The sequence below is a fragment of the Sorex fumeus genome, unplaced genomic scaffold (assembly GCF_029834395.1).
Source record: "Sorex fumeus unplaced genomic scaffold, SorFum_2.1 ptg000037l, whole genome shotgun sequence".
In the NCBI taxonomy this organism is placed as follows: domain Eukaryota; kingdom Metazoa; phylum Chordata; class Mammalia; order Eulipotyphla; family Soricidae; genus Sorex; species Sorex fumeus.
Genome location: NW_026606094.1, coordinates 43863374 through 43886818, shown reverse-complemented (window position 1 = coordinate 43886818; position 23445 = coordinate 43863374). Strand labels below are relative to the sequence as shown.

The window sequence follows — 23445 nt, the reverse complement described above, 5'->3', positions numbered from 1 at the left end:
TTTAAAAATCATAAAGAGAGCCTAAGGTCTATCATTATTTGTACCATAAAGTTTGTATTTGCTTTAATTAACTTACATATAGTTATAACAATGGTTAGAGGTAATAAGAATAGTTTTTATAATATTAAGTATGGGTCAAATAAAAACAATAATTATAACTAATTTTAAATAAAACTTTATTGGACAAATATTTTGAATGAATTACAAAGAGTATATTAGAAAAGAACAGCATTAAGCCTACAAGAATTACAATGATAGGCTAATAAAAAATAAATAGGTTATCAAAAAATATTAACTTGCTGCTGACAATCTATATTCTTCTTCTTTGTTTTAGTGGATGACTTATACGCACATCTTCCAAACTGTCCCCTGGAGACTTTGGCACAGCTGAAATTACCTGGTTTAAAAAAAAAATTAAAAAATAAAAAAGAATTTAGTTCTGATAGCATAATGACAAACTTAGTTCTTATAGCATAATGACAAAGTATTGGAAAAGACTGTTTAGGTCTGGGAGTTCAATGTCTGTCATCACATGCCAGACAGAGCTAGCACAAGGTAAAGTCCAAAATCTAGGCACAGCAAAGTTTTCTGTCCAAACATTGATAGCCGTAAAATCTTTTTTTGTTATTCTTGTTTTGATACTGGGCTGGAGTGATTGCACAGCGGTAGGGCATTTGCCTTGCACGCAGCAAGCCCGGCCGAGCCGGGTTCAATTCCTCCGTCCCTCTCAGAGAGCTCGGTAAGCTACCAAGAGTATTCAATATGCCAAACACAATAACAAGAAGTCTCACAATGGAGACGTTACTGGGCCCACTTGAGCAAATCGATGAACAACGGAGGACAGTGTTTGTTTTGAGACTACACCTGGCAGTGCTCAAGAATCATTCCTGGAAGTGCTCTGTGATGAACTGTGGTTGGCCTCATGCAAGACAAGTGCTTTTGCTTTAACCCCTGTACTATCTCTCTGGCTTTGACTGTAAAATTTCCAAAGCCGTTTAACAAGAAATAAAAAGGTGGGAGGGGGAGGAAAGAAAACATATATTCTATTTAATGTTCCTCAACCTATCTGAAGTCACTTAATAGTTACAGGGACCATAGTTATGCCAACCTGAGACTTTGATGCTTTGGGATATACTTAGAGAGAGACATAGAAACTTGTGGAGTATAAAACATTTCACAAAAAAATAACATGTCTCATTTTCTTGGGGAAAAAGGAAAACCAGCCATTATATAAAGAATGGACAGTAAATTAAAGCAGAATAAGGGAAACGCTTAAAATAGAAATACTAAAAAATGCAGCATAATTTTTCCTTTTTTGTTTTGCTATTTCTGTTCTTGGATTTGAACCTAAAACTTGTCTTAAAAATAGCAGTTATTTTTACTAAGATTGCTATGAATCTTTATCACTGCTTCAATTCAGGAAGGAAGGGTACCAGTACAAACTAAAAAATTTCAACAGAAGGCTTAGAGTAGAAACTCTGTCAATGGTTTTTATTATTCTGAAATAATCCTTAATTGGGGCCCAGTAATAGTATAGTGGGTAGGGTACTTGCCTTGCACATGCCCATCCAGATTTGATCTCTGGCATCCCCTCTGGTCCCCTCAGCACTGCCAGGAGTAATTCTTGTGTGCAGAGCCAGGAATAACCCTAGGCATTGCCATGTATCATTACTAAGATAATGATTCTCATGTAAAAAATATCATACATAAAAGAAATGATGCCATGTTGACCTGTAAACCTGTGAAAAGCACTTTTTAAACCTCAAGTTAAAATACAAAAGCATTCTCTCTCTTCTTGTTTGCTTTATAAGAAGCTTGCTCCAAAAGAAGTTTCTTTTGATTATATTGTGAAAACAGCAAATGATTATATAAACATTGTTTGAAAATTTACTATACTGTAGTACAATAATTTCATTTTCTAAGGCTAGGGTATTTCTATCAAAGAAGCAAACGAAGCAGTTTTACATTTGCTGAGTAACTCTCAATCTAAAAGAAATATAATAATAATTTTTTTCCCCCTTTTTGGTCATATCCTGCGATACTCAGGGGTTAATCCTAGCTTTGCACTCAGGAATTACTCCTGGCAGTGCTTGGGGAACCATATGGGATGTTGGGAATCGAACCCAGGTCGGCCGCGTGCAAGGCAAATGCCCCACCCGCCGTGGTATCACTCCAGTCCAGAAATATAATAATTTTCATTCAATTCTGTACTTGTCTACTCTACTCATACCAGAACTACCTAGAATCTTTTTTTTTCCGTTTTGGGGTCACTTCTGTCTGTGCTCAGGGGTGCACGTGAAACTGGGGATCAAACCCAAGTTGGCCACACGCAAAGGAAGTACCTTACCAACTGTACTATGGCTCCGGTCCCATCTTGAGTTATAAAAAGGTGGGTGCTAGGTTCCACTCCATATAGGTGAATTTTATCTGACTGAAATTTTTATATTTTATTTTTTGTATGTTCATTGTTTAAAACAAGCATTAGTGGTTCATCAATTTGCTCAAGTGGGCCTAGTAACGTCTCTATTGTGAGACTTCTTGTTACTGTGTTTGGCATATTGAATACTCTCAGCAGCTTGCCAAGCTCTCCGAGGGGCGGAGGAATCGAACCCGGCTTGGCCAGGCAGGCTGCGTGCAAGGCAAACGCCCTGAGATAATGATTCTCATGATAGCTGTGCTATCACTCCAGCCCCGGCATTAGTGTTATTCAAACCAAATTTCTATTTCAAAATTCAGTTTATTTAACAGGGAAAACATTGAAAACAAAATGAAAAAATGTTGACAGTTCAAATTCCTATAATTATTTAGCTACTTGTTTGATCTGTGACCAGATTATCTCATAGTCTTTAAAAAAATAAATTACTTTACCTCTTTCAATTTATTCCGAATTATATTTGCTGTTGTATTCAAGGAGTCGTCATGCAGATCCACCTTAGGAATGTCCGGCAACCGAGGCCCAATCATAACATCATTGCTGCTGGTGCTTGTTTCCGGAAAAGCTCCACGTTTGCGGTCATCTTCCCTTCTCCTTTTCCGCTCTTGCAGCTGTGTTGTCCTGGGCATAAACCTGTCCACCGCCTCTGAAGGAGAAGCTGCCGCTTGTGACCGTGGGCAAGCTACTGAACTGTTTTTTGTCTGTTTTCTGTGCAGAGAGCCACTGTGATTACAATGCCCTGCTGTTCTGTTGTACCTTCCACCATCCTGGGAGGACTCAGGTGCTCTGTTCACATGCTCCATTGATGAACACTTGCATTGTGAGGAGAAATAACATAAAGGCAGTTCACAAGAATATGGGAGGCAAGGATCTGAGTTCCCAGGATTTTTCGAAGTGTCTACACTAAATCCAGATGATTCTGCTTTCTGAAAGTCCTGTGTAGAATCTCTTGTGTCTTTAGGCTCTGTATTTATTTTAAAAGGTGAGGGAAACAGATATGATTCGTTTATTGTTTTCATTGCTACTTTTTTTCTTTCTTCTTAAGCAGTCAATACATTCATGAAGTTCAAAAGCTGATTAAAAAAAAAAAGGAAGGGGGCTGGAGCAATAGCACAGTGGATAGGGCATTTGCCTTGCACGCAGCCAACCCAGGTTCAATTCCCAGCATCCCATATGGTCCCCCAAGCACCGCCAGGAGTAATTCCTGAGTGCATGAACCAGGAGTAACTCCTGTGCATTGGCAGGTGTGACCCAAAAAGAAAACAAAAAACAAAAAACAAAAAACAAAACTGGGGCCAAATAGATAGTACAGGGGACAGTGTACTTGCCTTGCATGTAGCCAACCTGGGTTCAAACCCCAGGAAAAGTGATCCTGACATTGTATAATCCCCTTAGCTACAAGAAGTGATAACTTGAGCCCTGAATCGGGAGTAAACCTTTAGCTCCTTTGGGTATGTCTCCCCTATAACTCCCCCTTCCCCCCAAAGTGATATAAAGCTGTTATTAGTGCCAGGCTTTGCTCTTTCCTTGTTCATCATAGGCCTGGTTTCTACTTCTGTGAGTAAACTATTTTTTTTTGTTTTTTTTTTTTGCCCACACCTGTCAGTGTACAAGGTCACTACTACTGGCTTGGTGCTTAGGGGACCATGTAGCGCTGACGACTGAACCCAGACCTCCCACATGCAAGGTACTCACACTAACACTAGCAGCTCTATGGCCCAGCTATCTCTGGGCATCTTCTGACCTCTTCCTCCTATCACACATTCCTTTTCTTCCTTTGGAATAACCACTTTTGAAATGTGTCTTTTGATTTCTACTTAATTACATTGGCTGGTTACATGCAAGTGCCTTAACCCCTGTTGTATCTCTCCAGCCCCACTGCTTGCTTTGGTTCATATTATTATTGATAACAGAACCATTCTATGGTCTTCATTCATTGCTCTTTGTCTAAAGCCATTTTACTCTGCTCCTAACTACCTCATAATCAGTTTCACAACTGCTCCAATTGAGTGGCAATATGATACAGATACACTGCTTTATAACTAGGATTTGTTTCATTCTCAACACTTTGACATTTCAATAGCATCCCAGAATCTACACTTTGTGTTTCATTCTTAGCTTAACTTAAAAAAAACTTACTCATATTTTAAAACATATAAATGTAGACTAATTGGCCTGGAGAGATAATATAGCAGATGCTTGCCTTTCACACAGCTAGTGTAGGTTTGATCCCTGGCATCCCATATGGTCCCAAGCATCACCAGGACTGATTCCTGAGTGCAGAGCCAGGGGTAACCCCTGAGCTTTGCCAGATGTGGCCCAAAACCAAGTGGGAGGGGGAGGGAAAGGGAAAGAGGAAGAGAGGGAGGGGGAGGGAGGAGAGGGAGAAAGAGGGAGGTGAGGAAGGGAAGGAGTGGGGACAGAGTGAGAGAAACTGAGGAGACTGAAAAAAATATTTTTTCTGGGACCACACCTGACCAGCCATGTGCAAGGCAAGCACCCTACCAACTGTTCATTGCTCCTGTCTTTCCCTTACTATTACTATTTTACTATTTTGTTTTTGGAGTGACACCTGGTAGTGCTTGGGAACCATACAGTGTCCAGAATTGAACCCTGGCCTATCTCTACAATCTTAACTTCCTTAAGTTAATGACAAGAAGCGCACAAAGTTGATCTCATTTTCTCTTCACCACCATTTCCACTTCCCACTCTCCTTTACTGTCTCTCTGGGACGACAGAGCAAGGCAGAGACCTGTGCAGCACTCGAGTGGGCCTCTTCTACTGCCTGCTGATTAGCAACCTGGTAATTTCACATAGTAGACTACTCTAAAGCCAGTTTCCCTCTCTCCTCTCCTGTTTTAGGGACACATCCACCAGTGCTTGGGGCTCACTCTCAGTTTTGCTCATGGATCATGCTGATAGACCATATGGGGGTGCCAAGAATGAACCTGGATCGACTTCTGCAATCAAGTCTCCTGACCATTGTACTATTCTGGCCCCCTTTTTTATTCTTTAAGCAACAGCTTAATGTAATAACCTGGAAATGTTATGAAATAGAAAGAAGTCCAGATCTGTGGATAAATAGAAATCAAAAGGTACATTTTTTTAAAGTAATATTTGGTGTGTGCGGCGGGGCGGAGAATAGGGGTAGTAAGGAGACTGGATCTAGCAGTGATCAAGGTTTACTCCTGATTCTGTGCTCAGGGGTCACTCAGGCTTGGGGAACCATAGTGATCAAGCCCAGGTTAGCCACATGCAAGGCAAGTGCCCTACTCGCTGTACATCTCTCTGGCCCCCAAAACTTTTTTTTGTTTTGGGGTCACACCCAGCAATGTCCAGCCTTATTCCTGGCTCTGCACTCAGAAGTAATTCCTAGCAGTGTGCGGGGAACCCTATGGGATGCCTGGGACTGAAACCAGGTCAACTGTCAAATGATCCATATAGTAGGCAAACGCCCTACCTGCTGCTGTCCTATGACTGCAGCCCCTGCAAAAGGTACATTTTAAAAGTGGTTATTTCAGGAGAAAAAGAGGGGTATGTGGCAGTAGGAACAGTAAGACAAGAAAGTAACAGATACTACTGGGCTAAAAAGCTCACAGGGAGGGTGTGGTTTCCTAAGCACTAAGCGTGGTCCCTGCACAGAGCCAGGGGTTAAGCTCTGAGCACAGCTGTGTGTGGCTCACAGCCCCTCTCATTCCACCATTCCAAAATTTCATTTTAAGGCCAGAGAGAGTGAGTATAGTGGGGACCCTTTTGGGGGAACACTGAATGATCCAGGAAGAGAGGTAGTAGTCTCAATGTGATTGGGGAGAGGGTACCTTCTATTTTCTTAGATGTTTTTAGAGGAGAAATTGAATTTTTTTGTTTGTTTTGAAAGAGGGAGGTAGGCAAAATAAGGCTGGATCTCTGAACTACAGTATGAAAATTTTGCTCATCTCAGCGTCACAGACCCTACATATTGCCTTTGTCCATTTCTACATGCTGAGGTCCTACGATCCATGTACCAGACGCCAGTATTTAGTTCCAGGCACTTGGATGTGTCCAGGAAAACACTGCTCTTATGGGAATGGGGCAGTTTATTCCATTGGCTGGTAATCAAGACTGGAACTTTCTGCTCTTGGTTTTAGATTAGCAACTGGAAACTGCTCTGTAACTGTTCTCTTCCTTTAGGTTAAAAAGTCTCACTTTCTTATCCTGGAACATCAGGTCCTTTGTGCTTTACTTCCTGCCAACTTTTCTAATCTTATCTTTGTTGAGTCCCTGTGTCTACCATCATGTATCCTATACTGCACATAGTTCCTTAAAATGCACAATGTTCACTTTCTTTTCAGGCCATTAAACATTCTGGCTAGTCCACTCTTCCTCTCCAATTCTTGGAAGTATTTAATAGTCCTTCAACACTCAATCACCTGGGGCCAGAGCAATGGTATAATGGGTAGGATGCTTGCCTTGCAAACATCTGACTGGGCATCCTATGTGGTCTCCTGAGTACTTCCAGGAGTAATTCCTGAGTTCAGAGCCATGAATAACCCATGAGCATCACTGGGTGTGGCCCCCAAGCAAAACAAAACCCTCAATCACCAGTTAGATTCTATAGAAAGTCTTAACACCAATTATGTCCCTCTTACCAGGCCAGATTATGTGGAGACCTGCGCAGAATGTTGTAGCTTACAGCTACTAAGGGTTGACCGTTTGGGGTCTGGGGCAATAATACAGCAGGCAGTATGCTTGCCTTACACAGTCACCAAGTTCAATCTCCCAGCACCCCATATGATTCCCTGAACCCCACCAGGTGAGCCCTAAGCAGAGCTGGGTGTGGCCCAAAGATAAACAAAAAAAAAGTTTATCATTTATCTGGCTCTCTTTCCATTAGACTGGGAACTCTCTGACAATATATTAGCTTAAGGTCAATATACTAGTTTATACTAGTTTAATATAGGTGATGTTTAGTAAGAGGCTTTTCATACCATTATTTTGGGTAACTTTTGTTACATAAGCCTTCCTCTCAATTAATTTTTTTCTAGTTTCTTCAACTGTCTCAAATTCTGGAGCATAGCATACGTGAAGCAATCCACCAAAGAAACTCTGTTCATCCATTTTTCTTTTGGCCATCCTAAACAAAAACATAACAGCATGGTTTATTTATCTCGATTTACTTGGAGTGAAAGCATAAACAGCATACAATGAATAGATTGAAAAAGGGAAATTCAGCCTTTCCTCTGTGTGTGTGTATGTATATGTATATATATGTGTGTATATATGTATATATATAATGGTTTGGAAATTACAATGTATTGTTTATGGACAGTCTCTATGCATTTTTTTTTTTTTTTGCTTTTTTGGGTCACACCCAGCAATGCACAGGAGTTACTCCTGGTTCAAGCACTCAGGAATTACTCCTAGTGGTGCTCGGGGGATCATATGGGATGCTGGGAATCAAACCTAGGTCAGCCGTGTGCAAGGCAAACACCCTACCCACTATGCTATTGCTCCAGCCCCCTCTATGCATATATATATATATATATTTTTTTTTTATTAGTGAAATACCATGAGTTACAGTTGTAGACTTACAAATTTTTGTGCCTGGGTTTCAGTTATACAATTATCGAGTACCCATCCTTCCACCAGTGCCCATTTTCCACCACCACGGATCCCAGTATCCCTCCCCCCCCCCCACCCCTCCCATCCCATCCTGCCTCTGTGGCAGGGCATTCCCTTTTGTTCTCTCTCTCCTTTTGGGTGCTGTGGTTTACAAAAGAGGAATTGAGTGGCAATCATGTTTGATCTATAGTCTACTTTCAGTATGCATATTTTTAAAGCCTTTTTTTTCCCTCCCTGAGTAGTTTTGATGGATTCTGAGTTAGACTTAATTACATATATTCAGGCACCCTTTGACTGCCTTGTGATCTAGCAGTACATAATCTGTGAGATCTTCTCTGTTAAGAAAAATGGCGCAGGGCTGGAGCCATAGTAAAGTGGGTAGGGCGTCTGCCTTGCACGCGGCCAACCCAGATTCGGTACCCAGCATCCCATATGGTCCTCTGAGCATTGCCAGGAGTAATTCCTGAATGCAAAGCCAGGAGTATGCCCTGTGCAATTCTGGGTGTGACCCCCCCCCAAAAAAATTGGCGCTTGAGACTAGGTCATACCCAATTTAGTCTTTTCAGTATGATGTGTTCTACTTCAAAACTTTTTTTTTTTTGTAATGGTGCTGGGATTGAACTAATATGCTCTTATAGTGACATACATGAAAGATAAATAGTGACATACATGAAAGATAAAAATATGACCTCTGTAAAATTGTTTCCTTCAACAACTGAAGAAATATGGATTTATCTAATCAACTTGAAAATGCAAGGATGGTATTCATTCACAAACTACTTCCTAAATATCTGTGACTGGCCAGGCCCTACTACAATAAGTACATATTTTTGTATCAGATAAGACTTATAGAGATCTTATTTTATGTCTGGCAGTGTCCTGAATTAATTAGCTTGAATACTAAGTAACAACCTTATAATTGTTATGAGACAGAAAATTATATAACTCGGTCATGTTCACATGGCATGTGTAGTTATGATTCAAATGCAGATGTTAAATTTCATGATCTACAGTACTAGGTGCAGTGGGAGATGCAAAACTACAAAATATGCTTTATTTACCACGTGTGAAAAGTTTGTTAGGGAAGTGGATTTCACAAAAGAGCAATATGAGAACATGACCGTATACAATCAAGTTCTTCTGTGGCAGACTCAAAGAGCTACTTGTAGCAATTAAAAGTGAAATATAAATTCTTTTTGTTGTTTTTTTTGGGGGGGCATAGCCCATGATGCTGAGAGAATAGTCTGAGATCTACAGTCACTCCTGGTGGCGCTTGAGGAAACATGCAGTGCCAGGGATCAACACCTGCAAAGCATGTACTTTGAACCATCTTGAGCTTATTAATATATTTATATTATAAATATAATTTATTTGTTAAATATAGTCTTCTTTATACCTGAGATGAACCTAGCAGTAGATTAAATGACAAGAGCAGGAGTCAGCATTAGAACAGTTATGGGGCCAGAGAGATAGTACAGTGGGTACAGCATTAGCCTTGCATGCAGGTGACCAGGGTTTGGTTCCCACCAACCCATAACCCTACAGGAGTAACCCCTGAGTACAGAAATAGGAGTAAGCCCTGAGCATAGCCAGGTGTGGCCCCCAAACAAAAGGCTGAAGGAGATAGTCAATTCACATAGATGCACAACAATAAGAATTTCAATACTCATAGTCATCTGTCCAAGAAACATGCTATAATGAGTATGATCTCATTTAATCTCACATCATCTGAGGAAAGAGGTTGATTTACAAGATGGGTTTTCCATGATGGAAAAACAGGCTAAATGGGTGAAAAGAAATGTCCAAGGCCATGTTGGTAATCAGTGGAATTGGAAAAGTTATTCAAAACCCAACTTTTAATCTACCAATTACACAACAGGAAGGTAAGCATGGGAATGACTTGGTGGAAATAGACTTGTTAAAACCAAAATTTAAGACGACTGAAGGAAAATATGGGGCATGTTATTGGGCAATTCAGTACGAGGGAAACTTTGCGGTCAAATGATAGCAATGGGAATGGACGAATGGGATTCTGTGTTACTTTCACATTACCTTGCACTTTGCAAACGCATAAACTTAATAAGATAAACTTCTGTAAATTCTTCTGCTGGATATTCATCTAGAGCATTATACTGTTCAATTGCACCATACAGAGCAAATCGCTCAACTAACTCCTTCATTGCTCCCACTGCAGGTACTCCTTGTATTAATAAGTATTTGGATTCCAAATTGACTGTGTATACCTGAAAGAAATACCAAGGCGTTGAATAACTTCAATTAAGCCTAGATCAAATAAGTCTTTTTTAAGAACAAGCTTTGAAAACTTAAAATTCTGTTCAACTCTTCAGAGAAATTTTAAAACCTCTCTCCTCTCTACATAAGAATAACTCACTCCGTGTGTAAGAGCCCTCAAAACAAGCCACGTAACAGATTACCTTCAATCGAAGTGTTTCCCAGAAATCCGTTCAGCAGAAGCTAGTAGGAAGAGCCAATGAGTAACCAGTCACTGCTTACCCTGTGCAAAGCACTTCCGAGAACAGAATATATAAATTTACTGTTTATATATATTTAATGATTGGTGAAACAGTTGCTGACTAAGGGGAATCTTGTTACCTGAGGATCAGGATTCCTCACAGGAATCTCCAACGAGAGTTGGATGGGACAAGCAGCCTTGTCAAACCCATCTTTACATAGGCTGGGTATTCGGAGTTAAGGGCATCCACGGAGTTACCAAAATAGCTAGAAAAACCCAAATCACTTTACCTTGACCGCGCGAGGTCGTCGCCCCTCCCGATACGCGGCCCTCGAGTCACACACAGCCTTCTGGACGTGATGGCTCAGTACAGTCCCAACTTCGCGGCCAAGGAACGCCATCTTGCCGGCCTTGGTCCTCGCCAAAGCGACAACATCCGCCACGCGTTGTCCAATCAGCGAGCAGTCTGGGTCAAGGCGTGCCAGGATTGGCTAGAGAATCGACAGCGCCGGGCATCACTCTGCGCGCGCGCACGCGAGAGAAGAGTCGGCGACCCCTGGCGGCTTGGAGGACCCTCCGAGAGCCGAAGACTCGCTCGCCCCGCCCACGACAGGGCGCCCGCGGGGAGAAGGGGCGGGGACAAGAGGCGGGTCCGTTCGAGCTTCTCGGACTCCTGCTCCCTCGGCCTGCCCTGGCCGCCGGGTCGGCTAGGGTGGGCGGCTGAGGTCCGAGTCGCTTTCCGAAAGATGTGGGGGGGCGATCGCCTGGCTGGTGCAGGGGAAGGCGGGGCGGCCGTGACTGTGACCTTTTCCAATGCTCGGGACTGCTTCCTGCGCTTGCCCCGTCGCCTCGTGGCCCAACTGCATCTGCTACAGGTAACGCGCGAGCCTGGGGGTGGGGGCCCCCCTCCCGGGACGCAGGACCTCCTGGTGGACTGTCTGGGGTCGCAAGGGACCGAGGCGTTTTAGGGACGCGGTGAGCACACAGGCCTCTCCCCCGCCTTCCCGGTGTTGCCAAACAGTTTAAAGGTGACACGGGTCCGCAAGAGCAGGACCGGTCTGGGCAGTCTCTGTCCCCCCACCCCCACCCCCCCTGCACAGCTCCAGATCTGGCACTTGCTTTATTTCAGATCTTTCCACTTGTTGTCATCAACTCCCAATATCCTACTGCTGCTTTCAGATATTCCTGACTTTCCGTTGGAAAAACTAGGGAAAAAAGTTGTTGATCGTGGCTAGTTTAAGTGATTTTGCTTCCATTAATTCTCAAGTTGCCTGGTCGGATGGATTTGGTTGGCGCAGCCCTTTTAGGTTAACAGGGGATTGAGCCCTGGCTTGAGCCCTACCGGCAGGATTTAATAAAATGATTTTTGGGGGGGCGGGGGCGGTTTGGGCCACAAGAGATGCTCAGGGATTACCCCGGCTTACTCCTGGCTCTGCACTTCAGGAATTATTCCTGGCGGTGCTTGGGGAAACACATGGGGTCCCGGGGATCGAACCCATGTCAGTTTCCTGCAAGGCTAGCGCTTTACCAGCTGCCCTAGGGCTCCGGCCCCTAATAAGATCATTCTTAACTGTGTCGCGGACACTCAGAACACATCTGAGACGTTCCAGGAATGTGCAGTGACTTAGGCATTATTGGACCTGAGAGTTAGGTCCAAACCAACCTTTTTGTGGTCTTGGTCATGGCTCTAGCCACAGGTGGAGACTTGAGTTTACTTTTGTAACTTAAAATAGAGGCATGGAATCTCAGAGTTCAAGATGTCCATGGAGCAGAGGAATGGAATTGGAAAGCCTAGGAAAATTCTGGATTCACTCATGCACACTCCACCGTTGAAACCTTGCAAGAACTATTTTAAGAGTTTGCACTATTTCAAATGTCCCACTTTTAACCTATCCTAGATTCACGATCACGATCATCCTGTTGTTCGTCGATTGCCTCCAGCAGACACCAGTAATGTTTCCTTTGCCTGAGATTTTTAAAAAGTGCCATATTCAAGGCTCTTTCAGGGTTAGGAGAATGAGACCCATCATTGTTACTGGTATTTGACATACTGGGTACACCACAGGGAGGTTGCCAGACTCTGCCGGGAGCTGGGTTTTATAGTCTCTATCCTAGATTATTTTCTCCTAAATTTCAAAGCATGCCAGATTGAACAGATCCTTTCAGATCCTTCTTTATTATTTTTAAACCCATACTCTTTTGAGTGCGTACTAGACTTCAGTCCCAGCAACCCAGGTATCCCAAGCACCTCCAGACATGAGGCCCTGAGCACTGCTGGTCTGTTTGGGAAATCCAAACAAACAACAAAGTAACCTTGTGGTATGTTTTAGGTGTGCACCACTCTAAATATCAAGTGATTACAGTGGTTTCAGTTGTACCACATAATTTTTTTTTTCTTAATGGGCAACACCTGGGGGTGCTCTGCGCTTGCTTTTACTCCTGTCAGGGATCACTCCTCACCGTGCTCAGGAAACGATATGAGGTGCCAGGAGTTGAACCCCCACTTGGCCACATGCAAGGCAAGCGCCCTACCTGATTCCTAGTGTTCTATTTTTTATCATTCAACTTTTGGCTCCAGCATCAACACTGACAGAGACTGTACCTTCAGTCACTATAGAAATACTTACAGAAACTCTAAGGATTTCGTTTTCAGATGTGGATACTGTGTTATATTCATCACTATTGAAGAACTCAGTGGTTTTTATTTTAAAACTTGAATGTTCAGGTGCCAAAGAGGTAGCTCAAAGGTTAAGGTACTTGCTTTATTTGCAGCTGACCCTGGCTTTATCCTTAGCACTAAAGGTGGTACCCAACTTCCCACACCTCCAAATTTGAGCCTTTATCTGTGGATATCTTTTTTGAAACTTACATATCATTACCCTTGAAGCAAATTGCTTCCTATCCTCTGTTTCCTCCCTAGTTACAATAGTAATACATAGGTTTTATAGAAAATTTGGATAATAATAGAAATTATGAAAGAAAATAAGCCCCCCAAAATACAAAGACTGATTCAAAGAGAAAATAAAAGAAAGAAAATAAGCTACTAATATTCCAAAATATAGAGATAATGTTTAAAATTAGGAGTAAATATCCTGGTTTTGTTTCTAATATTTATTTTTAACAGTAATACACACCTATTTTGTGTAGTTTGTCTTAATAATGTTTTACTCTAGTGTTGATGCAAATGTTTTGTTAAAAGGTAGTTATAATTTTCAGTGGTTCATTAGTATAATCACAAACTGTCCATATTTATTCATATAATTATCTTAAGTTTAAAAGAACACTTCTTTGTTTATAAAACATTTTTTTTTATTTTTGGCAATTAAGAATAGGTTTTCAGAAATATTTGACTTGGGGGCATGGATAATTATTATTACAGAAAATCATGAGTTGCGAGTTAACAGTAGAATTAAATAGACTGAAATGTTGAGTATGTAATACAGATAACGGGGAAAAGGTCATAACAATGTTTTTCTGTTCTTTGCTAGAACTATCTTGAGCTATTAAGTATATGGCTGTTCTGGGCCTTCCTGAGATACACTAAATCAGAATCTTAGGTTGCAGGTTTCATACATCTGTAACATTTAGTGTTCTCAGAATGGGGCTCCAAAGATAGTATGGTTGGTAGGGAACTTGCATGCAGCTGCTGGGTTCAATCCCCAGCACCTATATGGTCTCCTAAACCCCATCAGGAGTGATCTCAGAGTACAGAACCAGGAGAAAGCCCTAAGCACAGCCAGGTGAGTCCCAAAAGCAGCAGGCATGAAAAAACTGCCTTCAGTCTACTTGAATGTGTAATATTTGAGAACCTCTATTATATTTGTGGAGAGACCGAGGCTAGTATTGAGACCATTTTCATACTTAACACATAAGGAAACCCCTCCCCTGTACCTGAAACTTTTTTGGCAGGCAAGAGTCTCTGTAGAGATTAGTCATGAATTAGTGAAGTTGGGCCTTTGTCATGGCTGCAGCTGAGAGGTGTGAGTGTGGGAGTGCTGCACAACCAGTCTCCCTCCCAAGGGAGAAACTCTGCTTTTCCACAGTTCACTTTGTCCATCCAGACTCTGCATTTAGGATCTGCTGGGATAGCTGAAATGGGGGCCAGCCTCCTATGTACATTGAATGCAAGCTAAGGACCCTAAAGCCCTGAAATCTGGAGAGGCCACATATAAACGTGACCTCTCCAGATTACTATCTTCATGTTGACAACAGATATCCAGGGCATAGGCATCAAAACAGATATCCTGGCCACTCCTAAGGCTTCAAACAAAGTAAGGGGTTTCCATGAAAGAAGGTTCCCTTCTCAGACTAATATTTTGTTTGAATAATTGTAGGTCATCGATCATTTTATTGATTAAATTCCCTGGAAAGGGAACTCCTTCTCTGGTCTGTTCATTTGTTTCTCTCTACCTGAGTGCTCAGAGGCAGTGTGGTTTCAGTAAAAAAATCGGGGGGAGCAAGGGGTGTGCCAAATGTTGAACCCAGGGCCTCATATATGTTGAAGTATGTGCTCTAAAGCTGAAGTGCACCCCAGAGGCTGTACCCACAGCATGAACTCTAGCCCAGTGAGCTATCTCTCTGATGCTGGACCTAAAATTTATTATTTAAGAAGCGTCATAGTGTAAAATTTCTGGAGCTGTACAGAGAACTTGTGAACAGTAATCACTAATGGTAACAAGGGCCTGCCTTTACATTTATGCTTTTGTCTTTTGATGCTTTTATTGTCTCAAAGAATCATTTTTATTTTTTGATCCTTTAATTGTTCTTCTAATATAGGGTTATATACTCTAGTCTCATTGGTATTTTGTAATTTTAAGACTGCATTGTTGCATTTCCATGAGCATGATATTTTTCTAATTATATAGTAAATGTGTGGCTTATCTAATAAATTTTCTATGGCTAGATATTAAAAGACATTACTTTTTACAATTACAGAAATACTACAGGGATTAATTTCTGTTATACTTTTTTCTTTTGTGAAATATTACTCCAGATTAATTGCATATGTGTATATTTGTGTGTATGTGTATCAAAGGTTGTGTACATTTATTGGCTATGTATCACCACTTTGAATTCTAGAATGGTTGATTCTATAATGCCATTATAAGAATATAAGGGTTTTAGTTTCACTCATAGTGATGTCAGCACTTGATGTTAGAAATGATTATACCTTGTTAAATGTTATGACTAATATGGACAACATACATAGAGAAGTTTTGTTTATGTGTATTGCAGTAATTTTTTAACGTGAGTCCAGAAAGTAATGCAAAACTTTTGAAACCTTTCTTCCTGTGTCTTATTATTAAATAGAATCAAGCTATAGAAGTGACTTGGGGTCAACAGCCTGCATTCTTGAGCTGGGTGGAAGGCAGGCATTTTAGCGATCAAGGGGAAAATGTGGCTGAAATTAACAGACAAGTTGGTCAGAAACTTGGACTCTCAAATGGAGAACAGGTAAGCACAAAACGAGATACCAGTGATTTTTTGTATGTGAAGTAATATTAGTAATTTCCATAAGATGAAAAGTTCAGACTTTTTTCTAAGGAGATGAGACAGTACCTTTGCTACAGCGGTCTAGTATGTAGAAGTTCATTCTAATCTACATTGTTAAATCACTGTGTTGTGGTCTGCCATGGTTTGGGTGCCACACCCAGCAGTGCTCAAGGCTTACTTCTGACTCTGTGCTCAGGAATCACTTCTGGCAGGACTTGGGGGACCATGTGTGGTTTCTGGGAACAAACGGGGGTCCAGAGTGTGCAACACAAGCACTTTACTTACCCTGTACTATCTTTCCAGCTCCAGTGTTCTTGAATGTTTTTTGTTTTGTTTTTTGGACCACACCCTATTTCTCAAGGCTTCCTACAGGCTCACTCCTGGTAGTGCTCAGGGGACCATCTAGGATGCAGGGAGTTGAACCCAGGCTGGCAGCTTACAAGGCAAGTGCCAGCCTACCCTACAATTGCTCCAGCCCTCTTGGATGTTTTTTGATGATGAACTGGTACTTATATTAATTTTTTGCTGAATTCTTAAAAGCAGTAACAACAGTGAGCTAAGAAATCTCTTGGTGCCTTCTTCTACAGACCAGTGAGAGGGAAGATTTTGTTCAGGATTGCACAGCAAGTTGCAATTCTGTTCTCTTTGAGCACAAGGCACTTTTCCCAGGGTAGACATCAAGCTTCCTATTCCTGATCTTCATGTCCGTAACGTCCTCTTGAATTTAATTCCTCTTGCATTTCAGGTGAACAGTCATCCAATTTTCTACAATCTCTGTACTATAGCAGTACCATTAAGACCCTGTCCACCCAGATAGTCATCAATGGGAACAGAAAGTTGACCGGCTCTAACAAGATTCTTAGTGGACCAGAGCTCAGAAACGCCCCCTTCTGGACTGTGGAGAGAATGCAGTGGTAGAGCACTTGCCTCACAGAGGTGAAGCTCTGGATTGCATCTCTGCCGGGGCCCTTTTACTGGAGTCACCCCTTTGAAAGGAATCACTTCTTTCAAATTTAAATGACTCTAGGGAGGTTGTAAAGAGAAATAAATTAAGGAGACTGGTGAAGTGCTTGGGGAAAATTCTGCTCCAGCCACAAAACCAGAAAAGGAAGCTCTGTTTACCTGGAGCATTTAATGCTAATTGATTTGGGATTTTACTTCCCTGACCTCCAGCTGTGCCTTTAACTGGGAAACAAAGATGGGATGGCATTTCACAGATCTGTATAGACTGGATTAAGGTGGCATTTATTTTACTTAAAATAAATAAATAAAATTAAATAAAATTTATTTTATTTAAAATAAATAAATAAAGATACTTTGTTGTTGTTGTTTGGGTCAGAGCTGAGCTGATAGAGCAGAGGAGTGCCCTGGTGTCAGGAGTCAAACTCAGGGCATCACGCCTGCTAGGGTGTGTTCTACCACTCGAGCTTTCTCCCCAGCTCTTCTCTACAGAAGATTTTACATCTAAAATGACTAGATAATTGAATTCTCATTTCTGTGTCCTTTTTCCTTTCCTACAAGCATGCCTTGAGTAGTTTTAAAACTGATAACTTCAATATTTCTAGAAACTAAGTACATGGATCAAGCCGTGACGGTAACATGTTATTTGTTAACATGTATATTTATTTATTTTATTAGAGATGGGGCCAAGTCATACTCAGTAGTACTCAAAGCCCAGCCCTGACTCTATACTCGGCAGTCACTCCTGGCTGTGCTTAGCAGACCATTTCAAGGGATGAAAAGTCTTAAAAGTATTTTTTATTTTTGTAATTTTCCAGCTTGGGCATCAAATCGAGTTGACCACATGCAAGACAAGAGCCTTACCTCCTGAATTCTCTCTCTGGCCCCTCTATTTTTTTTTTTTACAAAAATGTGTTAGGCAAGGATGTATTTTCCTATATTCAGTAGCTAATTTTCCTATATTTGGTAACTAGTTGTAAAGCTACTTTTCCTAAAATGATAGGTGTGCCAAAATGTAGTTAAGAATGATTCTTGGGGATGGAGAGATAGTAAAGAGGGTAGGGACTTGCTTGCACACCACCGACCTGGGTTCAATTCCTGATGTCCATATGGTCCCCTAAGACCATCGCCAGTAGTTATCACTGAGTACAGAGCCTGAAGTAAGGCCTGAGCATCACCATGTGTGGTCCAACCCCCAAACCCCAACCCCACCAAAATAAGTCTTAAATCTGTCAAATGAAGAACTCATTCTCTCTCTCTCTCTCTCTCTCTCTCTCTCTCTCTCTCACACACACACACACACACACACACACACACACACATTTTTCAGGGATAAAAAAATCTTAAAAGTATTTTTTTATTTTTGTTACTTTCCAGGTGTTTCTCAGACCATGTTCCCATGTGGTATCCTGTCAGCAGGTTGAAGTGGAACCTGTCTCAGTGGATGATTGGGAGATACTGGTAAAGAAAACAAATTGAAAGCTCTACCATGGTTTTATTTTGTTTTTTTGTTTGTTTGTTCAGTTGGTTGGTTGGTTTTGGGCCACACCTGGCTATGCTCAGGGGTTATTCCTGGCTCTTTACTCAGGGATTACTCCTGGTGGTCTTCAGGGGATCATATGGGACACTGGGGATTGAACCTGGGTCGGCCGCATGCAGGGCGAGCACTCTACCTGCTGTACTACTATCTCTCCAACCCCCAGAGCTGTACCACTGAAAAGATAAACTGCTTCAAAATATAAGCGTGTCTAGATTTCTCTTTTCTGAACTTGATTATATTTTGAGTTGGTTTGCGTTATAAGAATGGATTGATATTACTATTTTAGACATGAACTGGTGAACTTGTCTTTCTCCTTTTGCTTGTAGGAGCTGCATGCAGCTTCTCTTGAACAGCATCTTCTAGACCAAATTCGAATAGTTTTCCCGAAAGCAATTTTACCCGTTTGGGTTGATCAGCATACTTACATATTTATCCAAATTGGTAGGTGCTCATATTATTTTCACCCCTCTCCTCTCGACCATATCATTGCATCCAAAACAGAGATAAACACACACTGATAACCTTTATTTTCTGCACAGTTGCACTACTACCAGCTGCTGGGTATGGAAGACTGGAAACTGACACTGAACTCCTCATCCGGCCAAAGACGCGCCAAAGCAAAGAGAATACGTTTTCAAAGATAGATAACGTACATGGGAAAGTCCAGTATGACGGAAGAGACCACAAGGGAGTGACAAGAGAATTTCAAACCAAACAACCTCAGTCAGTGCCAGGAGTGACCGGGTCGAGTGAAACAGATTCAGAGGCCATGGCTAACTCGGCAAATCCAAGCCTGTGGACCGTACTAGGAAGCATTTTTTCTTTTGGGTCTGAGAAGAATCACGAGACTTCCTGGGGTTTAACGGAAATCAATGCTTTCAAAAATATGCAATCAAAAGTTGTCCCTCTAGATAATATTTTCAGAGTATGCAACTCTCAGCCTCCCAGTATATGTAATGTGTCAACAACTTCTCTGTTTAGCAAGCACTGTGCCATTCACGTATTTCCATGGGACCAGGAATACTTTGATACAGAGCCCAGCTTTACTGTGACATATGGAAAGCTAGTTAAACTCCTTTCTCCCAAGCAACAGCAGACCAGAACAAAGCAAAATGTCCCATCTCTCGAAAAAGAGCGGCAAATATCGGAACAGTCAGATGAAAAACAAATTATCCCAGACCATAGTCAAGAAGCTGATACGGCATGTGTCCTGCAGGTTGTCTGGAATGGACTTGAGGAATTGAAGAATGCCCTAAAATACACGCAAAATGTAGAGGTTCTCCATCTTGGAAAAGTCTGGGTCAGTATAAATTTTATAATTTGGTTTTACTTTATCTGCCCTCATGTCATAAACTGAATTTTTTTTAAGAAAATTTTTAGGTACAAACTGAAAAGTAGTATTGTAAGAAGCTGTGTGAAGTCTACAGGATGAGCTGGGGAGTCCAAAGGGCTGGGTGCTCGTCCTCAGGCCCCACCTGGTCCCCTGAGTACTAAGAGTTGCACCCAGCACCACTGATGTGGCTCATCCCCCCAAAAGAAAAAAGTCTACAGGATTACTTTCCTGATTGCATGATAACATCCTTGTTTAGGTAAATATTGTGTCTTTTCGGGGCTGGAGTGATAGTACAGCAGGTAGGGCATTTGCTTGCACGCTGCCAACCCAGGTTTGATTCCCCTCTGCACCACCAGCAGTAATTCCTGAGTGCAGAGCCAGGAGTAACTACTGTGCATCGCTGGGTGTGACCCAAAAAGAAAAAAAAATTAAAAGATTGTGTCTTTTCTTCCTATACTTGAACAAGTATAAGGTAAGACAAGTACAGGCCTGGCCTGAGGACTTTTTATAGCTAAGTAGTACAAGGATCCAAACTCTGGCGGGCTGCCTTGTCATGGAGTATCCTGCAAGGCTGCACATCATTAATACCTAGGAAAGGTTTGTTTCCAAGCATTTGAAAGCACAGGAAGTGCTTGTTAACTGTTGGGTGAACTGGCCCATTTTGGGGGAGTTCCACAGCGTGACCTTCCTGCCTGGTGATGGCTGCTGGACCTGAATGTCCCCAGGTACTGCCCGCTCTGCCTCAGCAGATGCTTAGAGGGGGAGAGCACCTGGTGTTCCACCTTCTCATCCAATTGCAGATACTAATGCTTAATATATGTGAAACGATTCACCAGCTCTGTTTGTTTGAACCTAGTTTTGGCCCGTGGTGAAGTGACACTTGCCTGTGATAAAGGGAGGAGATGATTAGGACAGGAAATCAAAGGAAAGAGGATCACCTCTGTAGATTTTAATTTATTTTTTAATACTTTTACTCTTTGTGGGCTGGAGCGATAGCACAGCAGGTAGGGCATTTACCTTGCACGCGGCCGACCCGGGTTCGATTCCTTCGTTCCACTTGGAGAGCCCAGCAAGCTATCAAGAGTATCCCGCCCACACAGCAGAGCCTGGCAAGCTCCTCGTGGCATGTTCGATATGCCAAAAACAGTAACAACAAGTCTCACAATGGAGACGTTACTGGTGCCCGCTCGAGCAAATCGATGAACAATGGGAGGACAGTGCGACAATGCTTGCTTATTCTTTGCTAGTTTAACCTAGGAGCCTTATGCAGGCAATTTACCGAGTTTCCCTGCCTTTTGCCTCTGTCGTGTAAAAGCCCTGGGCCCGTTGCCTCACCTCGTTTCTCTGAGCTCTGAACTTTTGCTTGGAGAGATCCCATTGCATCTTTACAATCAAAAACCTAACTCTGACTGTTTGTTTCTACACATGTTCTACTGTTTGATGAGAACACCCTGGCCATTTCCTTAAACTTGTAGGATAAAGACAGAGTGAAGAAGTGCTGATGGTGAAGGCCTGGTACCATAGAGGGTTGTGGTACAGTCTCTGCTTACCCTGGGCAGTGAGACGCGGCAGTGGTTTCAGATTAGTCTGAGCAGAGAGAGAAATGATAGAGCACATTCTGAAGAGGCGATAAGAAGAAATGAACTGGAAGCTCAAAATGTTTGATATATTAGTATGTCTGGTTATATAATGGGCTGGAGTGATAGCACAGCAGTAGGGCGTTTGCCTTGTGCGCGGCCAGCCTGGCTGAGCTGGGTTCAATTCCTACGTCCCTCTCGGAGAGCCCGGCAAGCTACAGAGAGTATCTCACCTGCACAGCAAAGCCTGTCAAGCTACCCATGATGTATTTGATATGCCAAGCACAGTAACAACAAGTCTCACAATGGAGACATTACTGGGCCTGCATGAGCAAATCAATGAACAACAGGAGGACAGTGCTACAGTGTTGGTTATATAATATCCATATGCCTACCTAGACACTGAATTGTGATAGCTTTTATAATTTTGTGTTAATTTGTAGGTATTAATATTTATGCTGTGAATTTTTTTCTTGCACTTTAAGTGTATTTATATGTATGTGTATTTTTTAATTTCAGATTCCAGATGACCTGAGAAGGAGACTAAATATAGAAATGCATTCAGTAGTCAAAATAACTGAAGTAGAAACTATCCCCCAACTTCCAAGATCCCTAAAACTACAACCTAGAGAAAACTTAGTGAGTTCAGTTACTGTTATATTTCAATTGTTTACATGCACTGTAACGTTTCTACATATATTGTAACATTTTTGGTTGCTTTAGTTAAGTCATAATACTGGGGCTGGAGAGATGGTACTGGGGGTAAGACCTTGCATACTCCCAGCCTGGGTTTGATCGGGGGAAACACATACAGTCTCCTGAGCTCCACCAGGAGTGATCCCTGAGCACAGAGCCAGGAATAAGCCCTGAGCACTGCTAGGTGTGGCCCCAAACAAAAAGTAACAATACAATACTCCTTTTTGCTAGAAGGGCATAGGAAATAATTATTTCCCTTTATTTGTTGTGTTGCATATGCCACATAAGGAGTCTATTTTAATTATTTTAAAGTATACAGTTGTGTAGCATTGCTCACATTCATACTACTCATGAGCTGGTGCAGGGGTTATGTCAAGTTTGATCCCATGCACCACATATGATCCTCCAAGCACTACCAGGGATCACTCACTTCACAGAAGCAGGAATAATCCCTATGCACTGCCTGGTGTGGCCCAAACCCTCCTCCCAAATATATATAAATACAAGAAAATTTTTTAACTGTCATCATTATCTGTTTTCAAAACACTTTTATCACCCCAAACAATAGCTACCATCTTCTTTTTCCTCTGCCCCTGAAAATCTCTAGTCTGCATTTTTCTCTTTGCTTGTTCTAGATAGTACATATTCTGGATTATACGATATTTATCGCTTATTATTTCACTTAATATGTTTTCAAGTTTATCCATGTTGTAGTATGTATCTGAACATCCTGTTTATGAAGAAGAGAGAAGAGAGGGTGAGGGAGGGAAAGGAAAGAGAGTAAATAATTCACTTTATGTATATACCACATTGTTTATTCTTTAGTCTGTTGATGGGCATATGGGCTTCCTTTTTGGGTATTGTGATTGGTACTGCTTTGAATGTTGGTGTGCTTTCAAACACCAGCTTTCAGGATCATAAGAGTCATTACATTATGGAATAAGCAATTTAACTATGTCCTAAATGAAGAAACCTCAAATAATATAGCTTATAGTATGTGAGGCAAAGAGGAAAACAGATTAAATGCTGTTATTATAACAGTATGTAACTAAGCATTTATATGACACATTGAGCAATACACATGATTTGAATTTCATTATAACTTTTGGTTATTGGTCTTGGTGTTTTTAATAGCTGAACTCTGAAGGCAGAGAGAAAACAGGCAGTGGCAAGTTTGCAGAATGGTAGAATAGAGGTTCTTTCCCTTGGTAGATAATTTACATCTTTCCCCTGTGAATTTTTGTTGTTGTTTTTTATTTTTAATTTCAAGTATGTTGTAAAAACTGCATTTTATTGTAAAATTTAAGATCTGGCTTTTTTTTTTCCTTCTCAGAATTT

At 41.6% G+C, this 23445-nt stretch overlaps 2 protein-coding genes across 3 annotated transcripts in view; one reads left to right on the top strand and one right to left on the bottom strand.

Moving 5' to 3' along the window:
• Positions 1-165: 165 nt before the first annotated feature.
• RBM48 (RNA binding motif protein 48) lies at positions 166-10917 on the bottom strand. Of its 2 annotated transcripts, XM_056118399.1 has the most exons (5): positions 10799-10917; positions 10088-10278; positions 7402-7547; positions 2869-3398; positions 166-397 (listed from the first exon to the last, which is right to left on the bottom strand). In XM_056118399.1, exons 1-5 carry the CDS (start codon positions 10907-10909, stop codon positions 311-313), a joined length of 1065 nt encoding a protein of 354 aa, XP_055974374.1. In that variant the 5' UTR covers positions 10910-10917; the 3' UTR covers positions 166-310. The 2 variants fall into 2 exon arrangements, with proteins under 2 accessions (XP_055974374.1, XP_055974375.1); XM_056118400.1 differs by lacking the exons at positions 7402-7547; positions 10799-10917 and having other exon boundaries at positions 10088-10274.
• A 267-nt stretch (positions 10918-11184) lies between these two features.
• The window catches only part of PEX1 (peroxisomal biogenesis factor 1), a 37356-nt gene continuing 25095 nt past the window's right edge, over positions 11185-23445 (top strand). The window contains exons 1-6 of the mRNA XM_056118062.1: positions 11185-11383; positions 15819-15962; positions 18339-18422; positions 18828-18942; positions 19041-19801; positions 21931-22050. Coding sequence (XP_055974037.1) covers positions 11255-11383; positions 15819-15962; positions 18339-18422; positions 18828-18942; positions 19041-19801; positions 21931-22050 — 1353 coding nt within the window. The 5' untranslated portion in view covers positions 11185-11254. The remainder of the gene's footprint in view (positions 11384-15818; positions 15963-18338; positions 18423-18827; positions 18943-19040; positions 19802-21930; positions 22051-23445) is intronic.